At 43.2% G+C, this 21,450-nt stretch overlaps 1 protein-coding gene across 8 annotated transcripts in view; it reads right to left on the bottom strand.

Annotated features, from left to right (window-relative positions):
• The window catches only part of CEP164 (centrosomal protein 164), a 95,451-nt gene that overhangs the window by 39,817 nt on the left and 34,184 nt on the right, over window positions 1-21,450 (bottom strand). For 5 of the 8 annotated variants that reach the window (XR_015056650.1, XM_085875772.1, XM_085875771.1 and 2 more), the window contains exons 10-15: window positions 19,510-21,084; window positions 15,387-15,491; window positions 11,803-11,925; window positions 10,716-10,898; window positions 3,557-3,655; window positions 3,237-3,305 (exon numbers count right to left, since the gene is read on the bottom strand). Coding sequence is in view for 7 of the 8 variants with exons in the window: in XM_085875772.1 (XP_085731898.1) it covers window positions 3,237-3,305; window positions 3,557-3,655; window positions 10,716-10,898; window positions 11,803-11,925; window positions 15,387-15,491; window positions 19,510-21,084 (2,154 nt within the window). In the remaining variant the exon portion in view is untranslated. The remainder of the gene's footprint in view (window positions 1-3,236; window positions 3,306-3,556; window positions 3,656-10,715; window positions 10,899-11,802; window positions 11,926-15,386; window positions 15,492-19,509; window positions 21,085-21,450) is intronic. The other 3 variants (XM_085875775.1, XM_085875777.1, XM_085875778.1) reach the window with 3 other exon arrangements.

Here is a 21,450-nt window from a genome sequence, read left to right as displayed (position 1 = left end):
AGATCAGTCCTGTAGAGAAAGGGCTGCTTGCAGTCTCTACTAATCTGCTTGAGTGAAATGCCAGACTCACCAACATTGAGGCAGTTCTCTAAGAATAGCCAGAGAGACGTTGGCTTTCACAAACATATGATCAGATAAAAAGTAGGAGACATTTGCTGGAAAGTTAGTCATCACCAAGTCCAGAAGGGAAGATTTTCCATTTAGAGAAATCTGGGTTGCAAAGTTCACAGATTGAGTCAGTTTCATGGAGTCACAGAAGTCCTTTGCTGAAGTGCCATGGCTGGTGACAGAGGTACCAACACCCAGACAATTTGCATGGTGGCAACTGAAAGTGCCACACATGAGGAAGAGAGAGTTGGGATGAGTGGTTAAAAGTTTGCCCATGCTGTCTGAGAGAGATGTCGATGGAGTCGTCACTGTTAGGGGGATGGTATAACGCACAGATGAACAAGAAGTGGGAGTGGAGGGGAAGTCACAGCCAGAGGCACTCCGAGAGGTTGGGAGGTGTAAAGTCAGTACAGGAGCAATGAGAAATTGAGTTACTGGTGTAAAGTGCAACTCCACCATCAGGGCATGGTTCAGGCCTATCAAATCGGAGGAAACGGTAACCGGTGAGAGAAACTAAGGAGTCGGGGATGTCCTATAGGAGGAAGGAATCTCTTAAACAGTTGATATCTGGTTTATTGATATCGGCCTGCATTGAGAGATCTGTCAGGTTCGAGCGAAGACGTCAGATGTTTGAGGTCCACACAGTTAGAGATGGGGGTGGGAGGGAGGAGGCATTAAGATGGTTCAGGATGGGGGGTGAGGCTTTGTGGAGGCAAAGTGAAGCTTTGTGGGGGGGGTGGAAGGTTTGATTGTGTGGGGTACAGGGGAAGGTCTGAGTGTGTGGGGTGCGGGGGAAGATCTGAGTGTGTGGGGTGTGGGGGAAGGTCTGAGTGAGTGTGGGATGTGGGAAAAGGTTTGAGTGTGAGGAGTGCGGGAGAAAGTTTGAGTGCAAGGAATGTGGGTGAGGGTTTGTGTATGTGGGGTGCAGGTGAAAGTTTGACTTGTGGGGGAAAATTTTTGAGGGTGAGGTGAGGGGGAAGCATTTAGAGAGCGGGGTGAGGAGGGTGGCAGAAAGGGGGGACATGAAGCTTTGAGAGGGTGAGATGGGGGTGGTTACTTTTCCTGATTCCATATTACCAATTTTGAGACGGAGATAATGATCATGTGATGAGGGATTAGAACGCTTGTTAAGTGCATGGAGAAAACGCATGGTTCTTACTCACATCGAAGTCATTGTAGTCAGCGTGGTCCTTGGTCCCACAGATCTCAGTTCCATGTTGGCAAAACTTTGCAAGAGGGAGTTTGTCAAAGCTTGAGTCCTCTCTCCCTACAGCACGGGGTCAACAAATCCTGCCAAGCTGCAGGTCAGAGGCTGTGCCGCACACGCATGTCGATCGGCGTGACACTGGGCACCTCGAGCGCATCTCGTTCCATTGAAGCTGCCATTCTCGTCTTGGTCCTCACTGCCCTCAAAAGTGATGTATTCAGCGAGGCTCTCAGTCCTTCATGTCCCGGGTGAGAGGAAGCGGAAAATCATGCCGCCCTGTCCTTGCTGCCACTGTAGGGTCTTTAGTGTGTGTGTGTGTGTGTGTGTGTGTGTGTGTGTGTGTGTGTGTGTGTGTGTGTCCATATTTTTTTGTTCCAATCGCTTGTCCGATGGAAGCAAAACTTTCAACATAGGAGGACTCCCCATGGAGCATAATTAATTAATAACTCTGATATCATAGGTCACATGGTATGGCAGCCATATTGGATTAAAGGGAAAAAATTGGACATCTCTGAAACTGCTGAACAAAAAAAGTTGAATCTTAGCATATGTCATCAACTCCCAAAGGGGTATATAGGGTGATAACGATTACATCATCGTTGAAGTTGTATGTCACCCATAATTGGTTGAATCAAAAGGCTTATCCAAAAAATATGAAACTTCATTGATCAGATTTATGATCTGATGGGAATGAAGAATGAAATTTATGACATCATCAGTCATGTGGTCTAGTGACCATGTTGAAGAAGAAAAAAACAAAACAAGAAACAAACAATCTTTTTCTCCAGAACCGCTTAACAGGTCGATGTGAAACGTCATACATATGATCGACTAGTTATGGGAATATAGTTTGAAAATGTTTTCATATTCACCTTCATTGACGCAATTTAGCCTTAATGGCAACCCACATTTGTGCACAAAAATGGTCGTTAAATATCTTAATAATCAATCACAAAAACTACGGATAATGGCAATATATGTGACGTCCCCGTACTACAATATATAGTAGCGTGTTCAGTTAATGATGGAATTTTTGTTCAGAATGAGCGGGTAAGGTGAGACTGCACGCTCTCCGGAAAGCCGTTCTAGTTACGAGAGCAATCATGTCATCAAATAATATCCGAGTTGACCTGTTAGTGTTCTCATTTGAATCGATGGCTCAATGCTCGGAACCCAGGTTCTACTCATGTCCTTGTAATTCATCCTTACATGCTGTAAAAAAAGAAAACTGGAATGGAGATATATGATGAACGTTTTTGAACTTTAACTTTGGTGAACCGATGGTCACATCAATACTGTACTCAAAATCATTAGAAAAGTTTTTGTGCATTTGAAGCCTCTTTCATTTTTGATTAAGAAAAGATATGTTAAGGTCGAGACATTTTTATGCACATTAGTAATCTTTATATCACTTTTGTCATTCTCTACATTTTCTTTTCCAAGCTGTGCTTCCCCTCTGGATAGCAGAACTTCTCAGGGTTGCATGATCATCTCTGAGTTGTCTCAGTTAAATTGCCATTAGAATCAGATAAGACTACATCTTATTGTGCTGGAGCTTCCCAGGATGGGTGCTGCATCAAATAACCAGCTGTCCTTTCAGAGGAAATAAGGTTGTTGTCATTCTGCGAGCATATGATTGCATGGATCCTTAGAAAAGAACAGCCCATTGTGTGCCAGTCGCCTCACAAAATTACAGCTTCCTGGTCCCTTGGCAGATTCTGCTATCAATGACTTTAATGGTTGTAAAAGCAAACACTAGAACCAACCTCCAGATGATGCATATCATAATGGACACATTGAAGCTATTCATTTCCAGATGAACATAATCAAAAAAATGTGCGCACACATTGACACCATCACGTTTTTCTAAAATCCCATCTTTGCTACTGGATTTAGATTTTTTTTTAACTGCTGCCCTTACCTCAGACTGCTTCCAACAAATTTTTTGCTCCTCCAGCAGCTTCACTTTCCTCCTTTGCAGCAATTCCTCCTTCGAGCAAAATACAAATACAATCCTGAACCTCCCAAAGAAAACTTTAGCTTTGAGTTCATGTTTGCATCAAACTTGTGGAATTCAAGTGTAGGCCTCAATGGAGAACAAATGGGGGTTGCCATTTACATGCATATGCAATATACTGGTGATGTTTACATTTTACATGAACTTATTTGGGTGCAGATTATTCTGCATGTTTGCTAAAACACAAAGTTTTCTTTCGTAAGTAAGGAGGAATTGGTCCAAACCTGTGCCTTTATTAACCTCTCGCTGCCACGGAGCTCAGGCAGCAAACATTCTACCTTCTCTTGCTCTATCTTTAGAATTTCATCCTTCATTGAAATGGGCTGGAAAGGTAAGCAGAAAAATAATCTGGTGAGAAAATATCTTTATGAGAACATGTCTTAAATCCTGAAAGCAAATAACTAATGACACCCATTATAACCGAGAGATCCCTCAAAGCACATTGTACTGTGAAATAAAAAAATAAATCAGTAAAAGGTCTTATTAATGCGATAAATACACGAGAAACTTTTCGCTCTTGAATCTTTTAAACAAAACACCCACAAACAAGCTTCTATGTTACAAAGATCGAGATAAAATTTGAAAGGTGTCATAATTTGTTTTTGCTTTTTGTCTTTGGATTTCAGTGGTGCTAATGAGCCTGGTGTTGGCTCTCTGGCTAGCTAGGGTGGCTGGCTTTGGATGTTAGGGTCCTGAGTTCAAGCCCCGTTGGCCACTGAATTAGCACCAGGTGGAGTTAACTCAACCTGTCATTCTTCTGAGGTTGGCAAAATGAGCACCTGTGTACTGGTATAGGGGTACAGCATAAGTGATATAGTTGTGCCCCAACAAAATGATAGCTCCCTGGCAGCCAAGCTGCCATTTTCAAGAAGTGCAAATTTTTAATGATATACATGTACACGTAATTTACCATACTTTGACCCTGCGTGCTTCGTGCAAAGCGGTGTGAAGCAATTGGTTCACTCCGTCTGTCTGTCTGTCTGTCTGTCTGTCTGTCTACAGACATCAGTCAATGATCGAGGAACTACTTAATTCCAATTGAATTCTATATTTTGATCACTGTAGAACATGAATCGGAACACAAACCTGCACTTTAGCGGTACTTTGGCTGTGAAATTGGCAAAATATATGGAATCTCGTGCGCAGAGAGGAGTAAAGTAATTATTTTTAGTTTAACAGGCATGAAGAGCTAATTTAACGTGTTATATAAAGTCATGTAAAAGACGGTGCATCATCAGCTATAAACTTCTGGACATTTTGGAGAAAGAGAGGGGGGAGAGGGAGAGAGGGAGAGAGGGAGAGAGGGAGAGAGGGAGAGAGGGAGAGAGGGAGAGAGGGAGAGAGGGAGAGAGGGAGAGAGGGAGAGAGGGAGAGAGGGAGAGAGGGAGAGAGGGAGAGAGGGAGAGAGGGAGAGAGGGAGAGAGGGAGAGAGAGGGAGAGAGGGAGAGAGAGGGAGAGAGGGAGAGAGAGGGAGAGAGGGAGAGAGAGGGAGAGAGGGAGAGAGGGAGAGAGGGAGAGAGGGAGAGAGGGAGAGAGGGAGAGAGGGAGAGAGAGGGAGAGAGGGAGAGAGGGAGAGAGGGAGAGAGGGAGAGAGGGAGAGAGGGAGAGATTTCTCAGAATTGAAGGCCACGTTCCAAATGTTTGACCAGTTTGTGATTTTGTCAAGGTCTGAGGAGAGGGAAGAGGCTGCTGCTTGTCTGCCAGAAAGGTGAGCGATCTCATGGCAGAGAGTGGAGTCATCAGCAAAGAGATTGAGAGGATTTTACAGTCGGTGAGATCGTTGATGAAGATTAGGAATAATATGGGGCCAAGAACACTGCCTTGTGGTACTCCAGCCTTGACAGGGAGAGGAGATGAAAGGGTTCCATCGAGATCCACACGTCGGCTACGAGAGGAGGAAAAAGTGGAGTTGGCCTTGGATTCCATAGGCAGACAGGTTGGAGAACAGGGCAGGATGCTAGCTAGACTGCATCAAAAGCTTGAGATGTCCAGAGACGGCCCCTACCTCATGTACTGTATATGGTGTTTCAAAATGATTGATACAACTTTGACTTCCTGACATTTCTTTGTTTTTTGACCGATACCATTTTATTTTTCAGGGTTTGGTGGTGTTATCATGGTATTTGTTCCCTGAGATTTCTAGCTCTGCAGCTCAACTATGCCATTGACAATGAAGCAGAAGACAAAAGTGGTAGCTCTGTGGTATGAGACTAAATTATATGCCGACACCCGCTGGAGGTTCTGCCGGGAATACGACTTCAGAACATGTGATGGACCCACGAATTGTGCCATTCAATGTATTGTGAAACATTTTGAGCACAAGGGTACAGTGCACAACCAGAGCAAGGGCAACAGTGGCAGGCCAGCATCAGCAACCAAGAGCCAAGCCAACATCGACACCATGCGGGATTCTGCAGTGGACAGTCCCAATAAGTCCCACCACCGGCGCTCCCAGGAGCTAGGCATCAAACCAACATCAGTATGGTGTATCCTCACCAAGGAACTGAAGCTTTTCCCACGCATCATCTCTATTAGGCATAAAATGAGTCAAAATGACATGAGAAGGAGACTTGATATGTGCAATTGGCTCAGTGATAGGATGGAGCAGTACCCAAACTGGATAAACCTGAACTGGTTCAGTGATGAAGCCCATTTCCACTTGAACAGTGCCATTGACAACTACAACAAGATTTTCTGGGTGGCAGAACCACCTGAGGATATCACTGAGAGGTACCTGAAAGGGCCTAAGGTCACATGCTTCTGCACCTTCAATGCCAGATTGGGAATGCTAGGGCCTTACTGGTTTGAGAATTACAACAGCAGGATGGTGACGATCAATGGTGAGCGCTACCGGGCTGTGCTCCAGAAGTTCCAGAATGAACTAGCCCAAAAAGTCTCCCTCAATCAGCTCAGCATGACCTGGTTTATGCAGGATGGTGTATCCCTGCATACAGCTGTTAACACTATCAGTTTCCTGCAGAAACTCTTCAGAAACTGCCTCGTTGCCCTGGGTACTGCTCATTACTGGGCACCCCATAGCCCAGACTTAAACCCTCTGAACTAATGGTTCTGGGGGGCTGCCAAGGGCTCTATCTACACCAACCGCCCTGCTCCACTGGATGATCTGAAGCAGGAGGTGTCAGACTACCTCCAGGCAGTGCCACATGAGACCTACAGGAAAGATGGATAGAACTTTGGAGTCAGGATCAATGCCTGTCTGAACCGCGGAGGGGCACACATTGAGAACATCAATTACAAGGATTTTGCGTAAATGCCAATTTCAGACCTTGGGCTCTCACTCACTCGAACACTAGTGGTGACTTACTGCAATAGCAATCAGTGATAGAAAATACCGTGTCATCAGCTTCGAAGAAATGTTTGGTTCACGTACCTGAGGTTTCTGTTTCTTTTTAAATAAACATTTAAAGTTGCATCACTCTCTTTGAAACACCCTGCATATATATATATATATATATATATATATATATATATATATATATATATATATATATATATATATATATATAAAAATATATAAAAGGACCACAATAGAAATGTTACTTGACCTGTATTGTGTAATCCTTGGCAACATTCCTCATTTTTAGCTCACATGGAACATAGTTCATGCGAGCTTATGGGACAGTGCATCAGCTCTGTCCATCAGTTTGTCTGTCAGTCTGTAAACACTTGCAATTTTTCTCTGAAATTGCTGATGTGATTGTGACCAAACTTGTTCATGGCATCCTACCCCTTCATCTATATTGTGGTCATCATCAGGTTTAAATTCCCAAAAAGTACTTGAATTTCGATCTAGTTTGGCCACACTTTTGGATGACAGGAAAACCTTTAACAATCTTCTTCTCTAAAACTGTTTAACCAATCAATGAAAAACTTCAAATTTGTGATCAACTTTCCATAGGAAACAAACATTATTTGTAAACAACTAGCAGATACCCGTCTACGGCAGGTATGGCGGACAAGACGGATCACAATACTCGGTTACGGTAGTTTCTTTGGATATTTTGCGCCGCATTCAACAGCTCAGTTCATATTGGTGGCGTGTCTGGGTGCCCATGGTAGCGTTTGAGATCGGTCGCTTTAGATTGTTGGCCTTGACACACAGTGCCGGATGAGTAACACGAACGATTTGACATATTCATCGTTTCTATATTACCTCCATCAACAGATTAACAAAATGGCAGGATAAAAGTCGTAAATGCTGAGATGAACAAACGTCCTGAACTGATGCACTTAGTTAAGTAAAGCACGTCGTCTGGGACCCGGCTGTCGGTTTGCCGCCGAATGCTGCTGATTGTGACGTCATCGATTCCCTCTTTGAAAATAAAATCTAAATTCGATTTTTTGAATCCGCTATCACCTGCGCAAATACATGAAACACATAATGTGAAGATTTCGGAAGTATGAACAGAATATGTTTGGAGAAAAGTGTGTTATAAGTTCCAGGCTTACGCCCATTATATTATGATGTCATCAGTCATGTGCTATGGCAGCCATGTTGGATCGTAAGAGAACATTAAAGAATCTCCTTTTCTGAAACTGCTTAACTGACCAATGCAAAATTTTACATATGTGATTGACTACATGAAGGAAATATAATCCTTACTTTAATTAATTGTGTTTGTTTATGCCTGGTGTTGGCTTCATGGTTAGGGTGGTGGGCTTGGGATCCTAGGGTTCTGAGTTCAAATCCTGCTCAGCTGTTGAATTCATACCAGGTGGGGTTAACCCAGCCTGTCATCCTTCCAAGGTCGGCAAAATGAGTGCCCGCTTGCTGGTATCCCGTGTCGGAGTGGCGACCCGTCCAGGATTGTGTCCATTAGCCAAGAAGACTGCTTAGGCAGCACCAACGCTCTGCACAGAGTATGGTCCCAATGGATGGATGGATAGTGTTTGTTTGTGGGTTTGTTTGTATGTTTGTCACACTACTCTTCCTACAGTTCTGGGTCAATTACATCCAGACAAGCTACAGAGGATCAGCATGACCATAATTAATGTATATATTTTTTAAATTTTCTATTTTTCAGGATCTAAGGCTTGTAGTGGAGCTGCAATGTGAGATACGTGGAGCCTTGGAAGAGCCGGCAAATGGAAAAGCACCACGTGCTGACAAAATACCAACAGAACTGTTTAAGGTAGCTGAGGAGGAGGTCAGGGCAGGTCAGGACAGGTATGGGAGCTTGCGCCAGAGCAGCGAGTCGCTGGGTCCACTTTCCGCCAGTACTCCAAGGGCCTACATCCGGCCATCATCCAGGCAGATGCCTGGTCCATCCCCATCTCCTTGAGATGCTGATCAACCTGCTGCAACCATGGGGCATGTGGTCGGCCCGTTGCCCTCCTCCACTCACGAGGCTCCCTCGCCGAGAGAATCTGGTGAGCAGGATCAGCGTCAGAAAAACAAGCCACATGTCCATACAGCCGCAGCTGACGCTCACAGACTATGCGGGTAACAAATCTCATTTGAGGCTCTCTCAACAACCGCTCGTTGGACACAAAGTCTGACCAGCGATAGCCAAGGATTCTCCGTAGAGACCTGGTACCAAAGGAATTAAGTTGCCGTCTCAGATCCCTCGGCAGAGTCCAAGTCTCACATCCATAGAGCAAGCCTGGGAGCACTAAGGACCTGAAGACTTGGACTTTCGTCAGTGCCACACCCTATAGTCCAATGAATCTATGACTCCCCAGGCCCGACCCAGACGTCTATTGACCTCTGACTCACAGCCAGCAGAGACATGAATATCACTGCCAAGGTAAGTGAAGCTCTCTATTGCCTCAATATCCTCACCACTAACAGGTACAGACAAGATAGCAGCATCCAAGATGTCACTGAAAGCCTGCATCTTAGTTTTGACACAGGAAACCTGTAATCCCAGCTGGTCTGACTCCTCATTCAGCATCTCGAAGGCACCCAAAAGGATATCCAAAGTCTCCGCAAAGATGACTGCATCATCTGCAACATCAAGGTCAAAGATCTTGACATTCCCAAATGATGCACCGCAGCTTGATCTCTCCGACATCCTCCCAAGAATCCAGTCCATACAAGTGCGGAAAAGTGTGGGGCCAGTACACACCCCTGATGAATTCCAGTAACAACTGGAAATAAGTCAGAGATGGCATTACCTCATCTCACAGCGCTCTCAGTACCAGAGAATAGTTTAGACATCTGATTGATCAGTTTTGGTGGCACCCCACGAAGACCAAGAATCCTGCAGAGGGCATCGCTATTCACTGAATTTAACGCTTTGCAGAGATCAATATAGGCTGCAAGCAGCCCCTGCGAAAACTCTCGTCTGCATTCGGTGAGGACACGAAGGGCAAGGATACGGTCAATCGTTGACCTCTTTGGTGTAAAGCCTGACTGCTCTGGACACTGGTTCTCAAGCAGATGGTGGCGAACCCCATCAATAATTATCTGAGCAAAGACCTTCCTCGGCACTGAGAGCAGCGTCACCCCTCAGTAGTTGTTGCGGTCTTGACCATCACCCTTCCCTTTCCAGAGAGAGACAACAAGGCGCCTCTTCCAGTCAGTTGCGATGATGCCTGTGTTCCAGGCAGAGCACAGAATTGCATTCAATGACATGAGTACAGCATTTTCACCAGCCTTGAGAAGTTCAGCATGGATGCCACATAACCCAGGAGCTTTACCCCATTTCAACCGGTTCACCGCAGCCTGCGTTTCCACAAACAACAGTGGATCACAGTTGATTGGTGGGTCAACAATAGGGAGAGTAACACCATGGACATCCATCTCGACAGCTGTGGGATCAGCCTGGTACAGCCTCTCAAAGTAACCGGCCCAGCAGGCCTTCACTTCGGACTCCTGTCAAGAGCCCACCACAGTCCGTTCTGACTGCAGTACACCGAGGGATGGGCTTGGAGGAATGCAATGTGCGAATTCCCCTGTAAGCAGGATGAGAATCACTTGACCACAGGTGATGCTCAACCCCCTCAGATTCCTCACACATCGGCCTCCTTGTCCACCCTTAGTGCATGTCTAGTTTTACACCTCAGTTCCCTGGGGAGGAGGCAATCAAAAAATACTGTGAACATGATGTTAATACTGCCAGACCTAATATGGGTATTCTAATTCCAGCTCTTATTTTTTACCCTGATCCATTCGTCACTTCACTTTTTGGCAACCAGACAGGTGAGCTACAGGACCAATGGTCCTCTATGTTTGTTCATTGTCAGATACTCTTTATACACAAGTTAAATTTATTCATGAATGTAACATAATTTTATCTTGAAGTTTGCTGAATAAATTAAATTAACCAGTCTGCATGTTCTTCTGTCAGTCTGCCTGTTTTCTTGTGCACTTAACCTTTCTTAACATCCAAGGATATATGCGTCTCCTGATTTATCCACCTGTTTGTCTCTTTCGAGCACCTGTTGTTGTGGAGCAGTCAGGCCATTCTGATAGACGCAATGGACATTCTTGTCCTGATGGGTGTCCCGCTGATTATTGACCAGAGCCTCGTGATGAACATTGTCACCACACACATGTTCGGCATGCAAAATGGCGGACAGTGATTCTCGAAGGCCACGTCGCTGCAAATAGAAAAAGTAGAGAAGAAATGAGTAAAGGTAAGAGTAAGCAAGATTAAATTCTGTAATTCTACTATCAAGAGAACAAAGTATAAAATTGTGTAATTTAGAGACTAATTTTGCAATACAGACTCAGTTGGTCAATCACCATAATTTCAACTTGTGAACACAACATTTTGCTCTCACTCATTGAAAAGTACTGAGTAGAGTTGATAAACGATTACGATTACAACTGTCACAAGTTCAATGAGCAAATGGATGATGATGTTTTATTCATTCGATCTCTGCTCTCCATACATCTTTCCTCTTGTGAGATTACATAGCCACTGTGAGGATACGTCGACAACCTGCCAGACATTACTGAACTGATTAATGCAGCTGAGGGACATTATTCATGACATTTCTGCTGCCCTTTTTAAGAACGTCATCACAAACTTCCCAGTCTGCATCAGAGGGAGCCTACAGTGTTGAGCTTGCCATTTTAAACGTAGATGAGAAACTCTTTAGAAGGGAGTTTTAGGGAGTTGCAAAAATTATCAACTTTCACCTTCCAGCAAATATTCTCACTATTTTAAAAGGTATTGAAAACAGTTTCACGTATGTCCGTTATTTTTGGTGGAGCCATCAATTAAAAAACAACAACCCCCAGTAAGACTGTTTAACCATATCTTTTAAAAACATTCTCGTGCAAGGAAATTAAATAATTTTTGATATCCTTGGACGTGAACGTATTCTGCGTTTTTTTCTTTGAAAGTTAATGGTCAGGTTATGCCCCATATCCTCATCATATTTCCAATTTCAGTTTACTGGCCTGGAAAATGTTTGTATACCCCACACAATCAAAGCCACACTCACAATGCTACAGATTTTAAAAAAAAAAAAAAAAAAAAACTTTTTTCCTCATTACCTCCTTATCAAACTGCCATTGCAGGTCACGTGTGGCACGAGCGTGTGATGCTCTAAGAGCCTTCATCTTCCTCTCATGTTCTCTCTGCAGCATGTCCCTCCTCATCTGTAGTACGTCCTCCAGCTGATCCACGCCGACGCATGTCACAATGTTAACATGACCCAGACAGATTGCAAAAAAGGATATTATAGAAATAGCCCAATGGTGCAAGCAATGGTGTGAGTAAAGGTAAAATATAATTTCTTAAAAGGTGTGTTAATCATCTCTTTGTGCCATATATACAGAGTGGCTCAGAGACATTGAAATGTTTTCATACCAGGATGTTAATACACAGAGGTGATTTTAGTCATTTCTTTCCTTTCAGATTAGCGTCTGACATTGTGAAGAATGGATCGTTGGATTACAAAAGAAAGCTCTGCTGTTCTGGAGTTGTTCTTTGCAAGCGACTCAATTGTTTAAGCTGAGCAAGCATTCAAACGTCAATTCTGCACAAACGAAGCACCATCTGCAAATACTGTTCGTAGATTTGCAAATTATTTTCAAAGTGAAGATGCAGTAAAATACACCATATGATGCATTGTCCGAAAACCAGAGGCATTTGAGGAAATGCACATAGCAACGACGACGAGTCCTGGTTGGGCAGTACACCGACTCGGCTGAACAGGGAATTTGCCAAGGCACTTTGAGCAGGTAACAAAATGAGAGCAAGACACATTGTTCTTGAATTTATTAATGGTAGTAAGTATATCGTCAACATACTTGTATTGCTTCTGAGGGAGGCCATTTGGGAGACATCTTCTTCAAAACCCTAAACCTAAAAACCTCAAATGTGAGCCAGTACATGCTGCAGGTTTGATTTGTCAGCACTTGAAGAGCATTTGTAAAACACTCCGTTGCTTTTGGAAAATAAATGCATAAATTAAGAACAAAACATTTACATAGCTCTACTTGAAACTCTATACAACTAAGAGAGCAATATGATGGCAACCTTCAAAGAAAGAATATGGCAAGAACCAATCGTGATAGAATATGAGGCCTTGAAAGAGCTTGCAAATGGAAAGACACAAGATGCTGATTAAATTCCAACAGACCTCTTTCAGGTAGTTTGGGAGGCAATCAATTTTTTAACAACTATCTATACACAGATCTGGAGCAGGATTGTATGGCCTAAACGTAGGAAGCAGTCAGTCTACATGCCATTATCAAAGAAAGGTGCTGGAAGGGAATGCTCAAATAACTGAATCATTGTCTTGATTTCACATGCCAGCGAGATATTACGAAAGATCATTCAACACGGAATAGAAGACTTCATTAAGTGAGAAATGCCCATTGAGCAAACAGGTTTCAAAAGAGGAAAGAGGTACTGGAGATCAAATCACAAGACTAAGATGGATCATGGAAAAAAACAAGGGAATATCAAAGTAAGGTGTATCTGTTTTATAGACTGGAACAACCACTCCCTACAGGAGCGGTAGGAAGGATCAGGTTAATATCCGCTCTCGGGTATATAGATTAGGCCAAAAAAAAAAAAAAATGTTGCATTGGCGTAACGGGTCAGTGAAAAATAGGGTAGGTAGGTAGGGATTTTTTTTTTTTTTAATAAATCCCTCCCAAAATCTCCCTCGGCTCGAGTACCCCCCTTTTTGTCGGCGACCCCCCCCCCCACTCAAAAAAAAAACTAGTACAGTGAACCTTGCCTAAATCGAACTTGCATAAGTCGAATAATCGCCTAAGTCAAAGATCTTATCAAGTTCTCTTCTCTTTATATTCTTTTGTTTTTACACCTTTAAATCTAAGCTATTTCTTCAGTCCTAACAGATTCGACTTAGACAAGGTTGACTGTAGTTTTTACAACAGCCAGTGGCGTACTGTCGTACATGGTAGACAAAGCATTGGAGGGGCAGAGCATTGTTCACGAACAACACTCTGCCCCTCCAATGCTTTGTCTACTGAGTACGACGGTACACCACTGACAACAGCTCTAAGATGTGTAAATTCTATCGTCAGATGCCAGGAAATCCCATATGAAGACCCTTTAAATATTTTTTTTCCCTGGGGGAGGCCCCCCAAACTTCCTGCTGGGGCTCGGGCCTTTCGCCTTTGGCGGATGAAGCCCCCCTTTCCCCAAGATCCTGAATCAGCCCCTGCCAAGCCTGAGATATCTCAGGCACCATCTCCAGGGGAATACACAAGATGCTGGTTTATAGCCTTTTCGGTGCTGTTCACACATATATCAACATTTTTAATAGCAAATACAGTGAACTCTGCCGAAGTCAAACCTCTCTAAGTCAAATAATCGCCCAAGTTGAAGTAATTTTTTTAACAAATCATGCAAAACATGTCTTTACCTCTGGTAAGACAAATTTCTTCTAAATCGAACAGATTTTTGTGGTCCCAAGAGACGACGAAGCGATAACCGAAGTCGTCTAAGATAGACACCTTTTCCGCCGCCAAAACGTCCGAAAAGGACCCTCCATCACTGCTAGACGCTTGCACGGAGGAAAGTATTGGAGCAGTGTCACAATTTACGTCTGCAATTCCCTGAATGATATCTCCAAGCCTCGCATCTTTGTCGCATTTTCGTAAGACGCTGAACAGTTTTTTAGGCCCAAGCATGCCAGTAATCTTGATAGAGTACGCGGCCATGTTGGAAACAACAGACGACGTACTGATCGAGCGAGGCGCAATATCTCTCCCTCGTACAGATGATATGCAGAGCCGTTTCGCACAAACACACACACACGCAGCGAGCTAAACTATGACATATGCATAGCGCAGCGGGTTCTGTCCGAAACACTTCCGGGTTTTTGCGATCGCGATCGCAATCAACAAGATACTTGATATCGATAAAAAAAAAACGTAGGGTCGGCGGAATTTTTAGGGTCGGGCGGGTTACGCCAATGCAACATTTTTTTTTTTTGGCCTTACCATAGATCGAGGCTTAGGTGCGTTAGTCTGTAGGGGACGCAGTAAGCATATAATGCCTCAGGAATGTTTGGCTTCCTCCCTTTCAGCTTGGTGTTAAACAACAGTGATGACTGTTTAAAAAGGTAATCATACATGTTTGTGGTTTATAATGTTGTTTGTTTTCTTTACTTCCGGTAAGGGTGCCCCACAAATGCCATGATAAGCTATCTATACACCATGGCACAGAATTTTCCCAAGGTAGAAAACCCCCTTGGCGAGGGGGGCAAATTAAATCGCTACAACCTTCATCGTGTGACCCTTAGTCCTCCTGTCAAGTTTGAGATTGGATAAGTAATGACCAAATGTATCGTGGACACCAAATTGCGTATTTTGGTGTGATTATAGCAAAGCATTCAATTATGTTGTTCATGAATAGATGTGGATTATGCTGAGAGAAATGGGGATGTCAGAGGACCTGATATGTCTGATAAGAATCCTGTCTTGGGGAAACGTATGCATACGCATGAGATAATGCAAAACAATAATTACTCAGTACCTGGGTTTCTGTAAAGTGTATGAAAGGGCAACTTTCATGAGAACCACTCTCACGGTTTGCTTTTGGGGACTCGAACAGGAATCTGACAAAGTAAACTGAAAATCCTGCCATTTTGTCTTACCTGCCTCTCATAGGATTGCAACTGATGACTATGTGTAGAGGAACTCATATGTATGTGTACTTCGTTCTCTCTCTCCTTTTCAGCCGATGTTGTATGAATGAGATCCTGCATTTTGAGATGAAAACGAGAGTAAAGCTTTTTGTGCCATGCACATACAGGAAAGCAGATTCTCAATGGCAAGGGGTATAGGGTTCAAGGGTAAAATTATAACCGTATTAAAAACCTGAATGATTTGCTGAAAACTTGTTCACCTTATCCTATCTTTATCAGCATCAATGGTTCTTTATAAGAGACAAGAGAAACCAGAAAATGATTCTTTGTTTGAAAGAGATATATGAATGAGAAAGTATAATATTTAAAATACGCATTAAACCAGGATACTGCTATTAACCTGGCACATTAGTAAAAATACTGTTACATGGAAAGGGGTGGTGATCTATAGCGAGACTGCAGTAAGTGTAACATGGTCCATGTGTTTCGAGTAGGTTAGCTTCCATGTATTAGGTACCTGCCAGAGTAAGTCGTCTTGTTACACATGACGCTGAGGAGGCAGCATATGTAATTTATTGATAGGATATTCAGGATAATATTGTATGCGTAAACACCTTTTGTTTGTTGGTGGGGCCAAGTGAGAACTTCTGGCAACAAAAAAGCACATGGGAAACAAAAAGGCAACAAAAAGGAAAAGTGCTACATGCTTTGAAATGAACGATCATGATCTGTCTGGCCGGTGTATGCAAGCCATGGCGGTGTAGTGTTCTGTGAAACCCCGGAATAGGGGATCGACTTATTTTTATCAATACATTATTTTTTTTAACTTTTATTTTTATCCACAAGGAGCAATCAGCCAATCTCTCACTCCTTGTTCTTGGACTCTCTACATCGTTGGGTCTCCTCATCTTTGGTGATTCATGTCTCTGATTCTGTCTCTCTTCATTGCTGGCTCTCGTCATTTCGTCCCTGCTTCCATAACGGGCTACACCATTGCCCTGCACACTCGGTATCACACAAAGGAAAGTCCTTGCCAGCATTTCCTATTTTTTGTAAAAATGTGATCTGTGGAACCTGGTTTAGAGGTTAGGAATTGTTATCTATCCCCATATAAATACAAGTTGCCTGATTGCATCCGAAAGGGGTAAACGTCATAACCACAGCACGTACTGTACAATGCCAAATGAGTAAGAGCTCTTGGGTCCAGACAGTGGTTGCAGAGGTTTACAAATATTGTTACTCATGCAATTACTGTATGTGTTATCTTCATTTTTTTTTTGTGCACATTGAGTATATGCTCAGTCATTGGTTTTAACAACTACCGGAAGTTATATATATATATATATAACCACAAACTATTCAGTCAATTCTGTCAACATATAATTACCTTTCCATTAATTTACTTTACTAAGAAACCTTAGCAGTCTTAACAGTGCGTGATCATATTGCTGTTAAAGGAAAATCATAGCAAAAACTAGAAAGCATCTCACAAGGCAATGCCTGTCTGCTTTGTACTCAAAATAAACTCGACAAAAACAACAATGAACAAGTTTGGCTGAGATCCCTTAAGCCATTCACCTGACATGACCTCTGACCTTTTGATGCTGAAATATAATCAGTTCATCTCTGAATCATACTATATACTTATAAAAGTTGGTCAAAGTCCCATCACTGATACACAAGTTAGCACAGTGACATAATTTTTACCTAATGGGACCTCTCACCTTTGACCTCTGAACCCATAATCTAATCAGTTCATCTTTATATCATTAGACATATGTGCACCAAGTTTGACTTGGATCCCTTCAGCAGTACTTAAGTTATCACGGAAACGAAAACCTATCATGGTCGGCCAGACGGACAACCTGAAAACATAATGTCTTCATCAGCGGAGGCATAAAAAAACAACAAACAATTTCCTTTTCATAGTTTCACCAAACTTCATTATTTTGGAAACTAACAAATTCTCCCACAAATGGAACCTCAGACTTCACAAATGTATCCGTGGCAAGTTGATGATGACGAAAAACAAGTTGGTACGAATCAAAAGTGGGGTTTTAAAAATCTTATTTATCAATTAGACGTGATTGGAAGTGAAGTGATACTGTGCGTGGAATCCTGGAGGGTTGCAAGCGTGGCCTTAGGTAAGGGAAAACTCTTGATGTCACACAGCCTTGCATATTGTCCTAATACCCCAAATAGTTTGGGGGTATTTGGGGAACATATGAACGAAAATCATGAAAAACTGAAAACCAAAACAGAAAAAAAGAAAAACTGGAAACCAGAGTGATACCTTCCATATTGGCTCAAGGTCGGTACAGGTCTCATCAATCTGTGTTCTTTGTGAAGGAGGGCAGAGGGATGTGGACTTGGACTTGGGAGGGGGGGAGAGATTCCGACTTGGAGTTGGGAGAGATGCGTTGGGAGATTGGGGGGGGGCAGTGGGGGAAGGATGCAGACTTGAAGAAGAAAAGGGTTGAGGACTCAAAGTCACATTTTACATTATGTGGATTTTCCACCGGTTCCTGCCATTATGCTATCAAAGGACATTCTTGTCAAACTCCTTTTTTAGTCCATACTCCATTGGCAACAAATTCCCTGACAACAGCCTGGTGGATCTGGGTTATCTGCTACTTTATTTATATTCTTCACTAACGGGGGTACCCGGCATTGCCAAGCAAAGCAGTATCGCACCTCCCACGCCTACCCCTCCCTCCTCCTCCCACCCCTCCCACTTCAGACTCCTACACCACCCCTTTCCCTGCCACCTCCAACCCAAATCCCTCAGACTGCCAACCCACCCCTTCCCCTGCCTCTTCCCATCCCACCCCTTCCCCTCCCACCTCTCACCTCCATCCTTCTCCTCCCTCCCGTGGTTTTAGTTTTTAAAATGTAGATAAACCAGAGGTAATGTGAAGTGTACGAAAGTGTACGTATACATTTCACATATCTTTAAAGTGGATGTGTACATGTCATATAACAAGCCCACAAATACTTGCAACTTCTTCTCTGAAACTACACATGCGATTCCGATGAAACTTTACCACAACATTCATCACCCGTGATGTACCAAAGTTTGGCCATGGCATTAAAGAAATCGGGCCCGAAGGCGGTCTACCCCCACGGTCTACGGGGGTTGACCCCAAAAATAGGGATTTGCTTTCTTCTCATAAACTACACACACAATCCCGATGAAACTTGGCTTCAATCTTCATCACCCGTGATGTACCAAAGTTTGTTCATGACATTTGAAAAATCGGAGAAAAAAATATATATATTTGCTTTCTTCTCTGAAACTACACACACAATTTCGATGTAATTATAAGAGGCATTTTCCTGCCTGTTGCCTCTCAGGCACGTTCCACCGCCAGGTTTGATTTTTATTTAATGATCCTCAGGGAACGGTAACCCTAAGTTATAATAACTGAACGCAGTACAAATCACCATTTCGGAAATCCGCGGAGGCATTCATGAGACCTCCAACGCAGAGGCAAACACGTTGGTGAACCTCAGACGCGACATCTGGTGTCAGGATTGGGATTCAAACGCACGCCTCTCGGGGAGACCAGAATTTTATCCATTTTATTGCAACAAAGGGGTTAGAACGGTTAAAAGTGTAGGTAAGGTTAACTGCGGTTCACCTCCCACAGCCCTCTTATTTGTTTGGTAAGTTAATTAGGTGTGTGACAGGAAGTGCTAAGGCTGGAATCGTGGGTTCAAGATGGAGAACCTTGTCAGTAGGCTCGGGTTCTGGGGAGGGGGCTGTGTGACCATGTGTGGATCAGGCTCTCAAGGAGAGCAAGGAATAGACGTTATGTTTGAGGTTCACTAATGTGTTGGCCTCTGCACTGGAAGCAAACAAGAAGTGTTTATGTTTACAATATTACCCTGACTGTTATCTTGTCTATAAATTACTGCCTCTTCAGTGTCACATATAAGAAGATGACTTACTCTGACAGATCCCTGATACATCGCAATCTAACGTACTCAAAACACATGGACCATGTTACACTTACCACGGTCTAGCTATGGATCACCATTCTCCCCCCCCCCCCAATCTTCCACTTCCACAAAATACCAATGACAAAGTCATGACACAGTAAAGGAGTAGGAAAGAAGTTATTCTACTCACCGCATGCTGTTTTATTACATGACCAGCTTTAAAAACTTCTGCAACCTCTTGCCATGTTTTTCTTTTGCTTAGCTGTTCAATACTAAAGGTTTCCAGGTCGTTGTTCAGCGTTTGCTCACTTTCATTTTGTTGATTTTCCTTTTGCTCCATTTCTGTATGCAGCCTCTCTTTTTCTAGCATATCTTTACACTCTTTCTCTGAATGTTCCTTCTCTCTCTCTTCCCCCTTTTTTCGCTCCAGCTCTGCATGCTCCCTCTTCACATTGTTCTCCATGTACACATCCCCCTTTTGCTCACTCTCTTTAAGGCCTCTCTTCTTTTGCTCCCTTTCTGCATGCTCACTTTCTTTTTTCTCCCTCTCTGTGTGCTCTCTTTCCCTTCGCTCCCTCTCCACATGTTCCTTTTCCTTTTGTTCCCATTCTGCATGCTCCCTTTCCATGCATTCTTTTTCCTTTTGCTCCCTCTCCACACGTTCCTTTTCCTTCTGCTCCCTCTCTGCATACTCCCTCTCCACACGTTCATTTTCCTTTTGCTCCCTCTCCACGCGTTCCTTTTCCTTTTGCTCCCTCTCTGTGTGCTCCCTCTCCACGCGTTCCTTTTCCTTTTGCTCCCTCTCCATCCGTTCCTTTTCCTTTTGCTCCCTCTCCATGCGTTCCTTTTCCTTTTGCTCCCTCTCCATGCGTTCCTTTTCCTTTTGCTCCCTCTCCACGCGTTCCTTTTCCTTTTGCTTCCTCTCTGCGTGCTCCCTCTCCACGCGTTCCTTTTCCTTTTGCTCCCTCTCTGCGTGCTCCCTCTCCACACGTTGCTTTTCCTTTTGCTCCCTCTCTGCATGCTCCCTTTCCATGCATTCCTTTTCCTTTTGCTCCCTCTCCACACGTACCTTTTCCTTTTGTTCCCTCTCTGCATGCTCCCTTTCCATGCATTCCTTTTCCTTTTGCTCCCTCTCCACACGTACCTTTTCCTTTTGTTCCCTCTCTGCATGCTCCCTTTCCATGCATTCCTTTTCCTTTTGCTCCTTCTCCACACGTTCCTTTTCCTTTTGTTCCTTCTCTGCATGCTCCCTCTCAACACGTTCCTTTTCTTTTTGTTCCCTCTCCACACGGTCCTTCTCAGCACACTTCCTTTCTCCATGCTCCCTCTCCTCACACTCTTTTTGTGCAAGCAGCTTCACTGTGTGCTCTTTCTCTGTGCACACCCTATCCTTGTGCCCAATCTCCATACATGTTCTCTCTGCACACTCTCTCTCTTTTTGCTCCCTCTCAACATGTTCCTTATCCTTTTGCTCCCTCTCTCCATACTCCCTTTCTTCAAACTCCATCTCCTCACATTCTTTTTCAATTTGTGCCATCTCTTCATGCTCACACTCTTGGTACCTGAGTTTCATTGGTGATATATCCCCTAACACCAGATTCCCTTGAAAATTTGACAACTCCGTTAGTTCACGACTCCAGGCAATGTCATTTTTCAAAAACAAAACGTTTCTTTCTTCACAGTTATTAATTTCCGTACTCAATGTGATCTTTGCTTTTTCTTCCTTTTCTTTTCTTCTCTCTTTACATTTTGTAGATTGGGAACCCTGAAAAAACAAATTATGTAAATATTAGAGACAATTGATACTGATAATTAATTTGAAGCCCCGATGAACATCAGCAAAACATAGAGCATATTGTCTGGTGTTAAATATTTACAGTCCAGACTCAGGTCAATATTTTCATCAAAACCAACACAATATTGGATCATTCAACGATAAATAAATCAATGGATGATTGTATTTGGTCAAGTAGCTTATTTTGTGGAAAGTGATAAAAATATTCAAAATCCAAGCATTCTACTACTTCATGTCTCAAGTCAAAAAGGTTAATGAAAGACTACTTCACACATAAAATAATCCAAAGAAAGAGGATTATCCTCATTCTGAAACACAAACAACTTGTTATGAATC

This window comes from Eptatretus burgeri, chromosome 3, assembly GCF_056783735.1.
Source record: "Eptatretus burgeri isolate ZD-2024b chromosome 3, Ebu_testis_v1, whole genome shotgun sequence".
NCBI classification, from domain to species: Eukaryota; Metazoa; Chordata; class Myxini; order Myxiniformes; family Myxinidae; genus Eptatretus; species Eptatretus burgeri.
The sequence above is the reverse complement of the archived record's forward strand: the minus strand, read 5'-3'. Positions and strand labels throughout refer to the sequence as shown.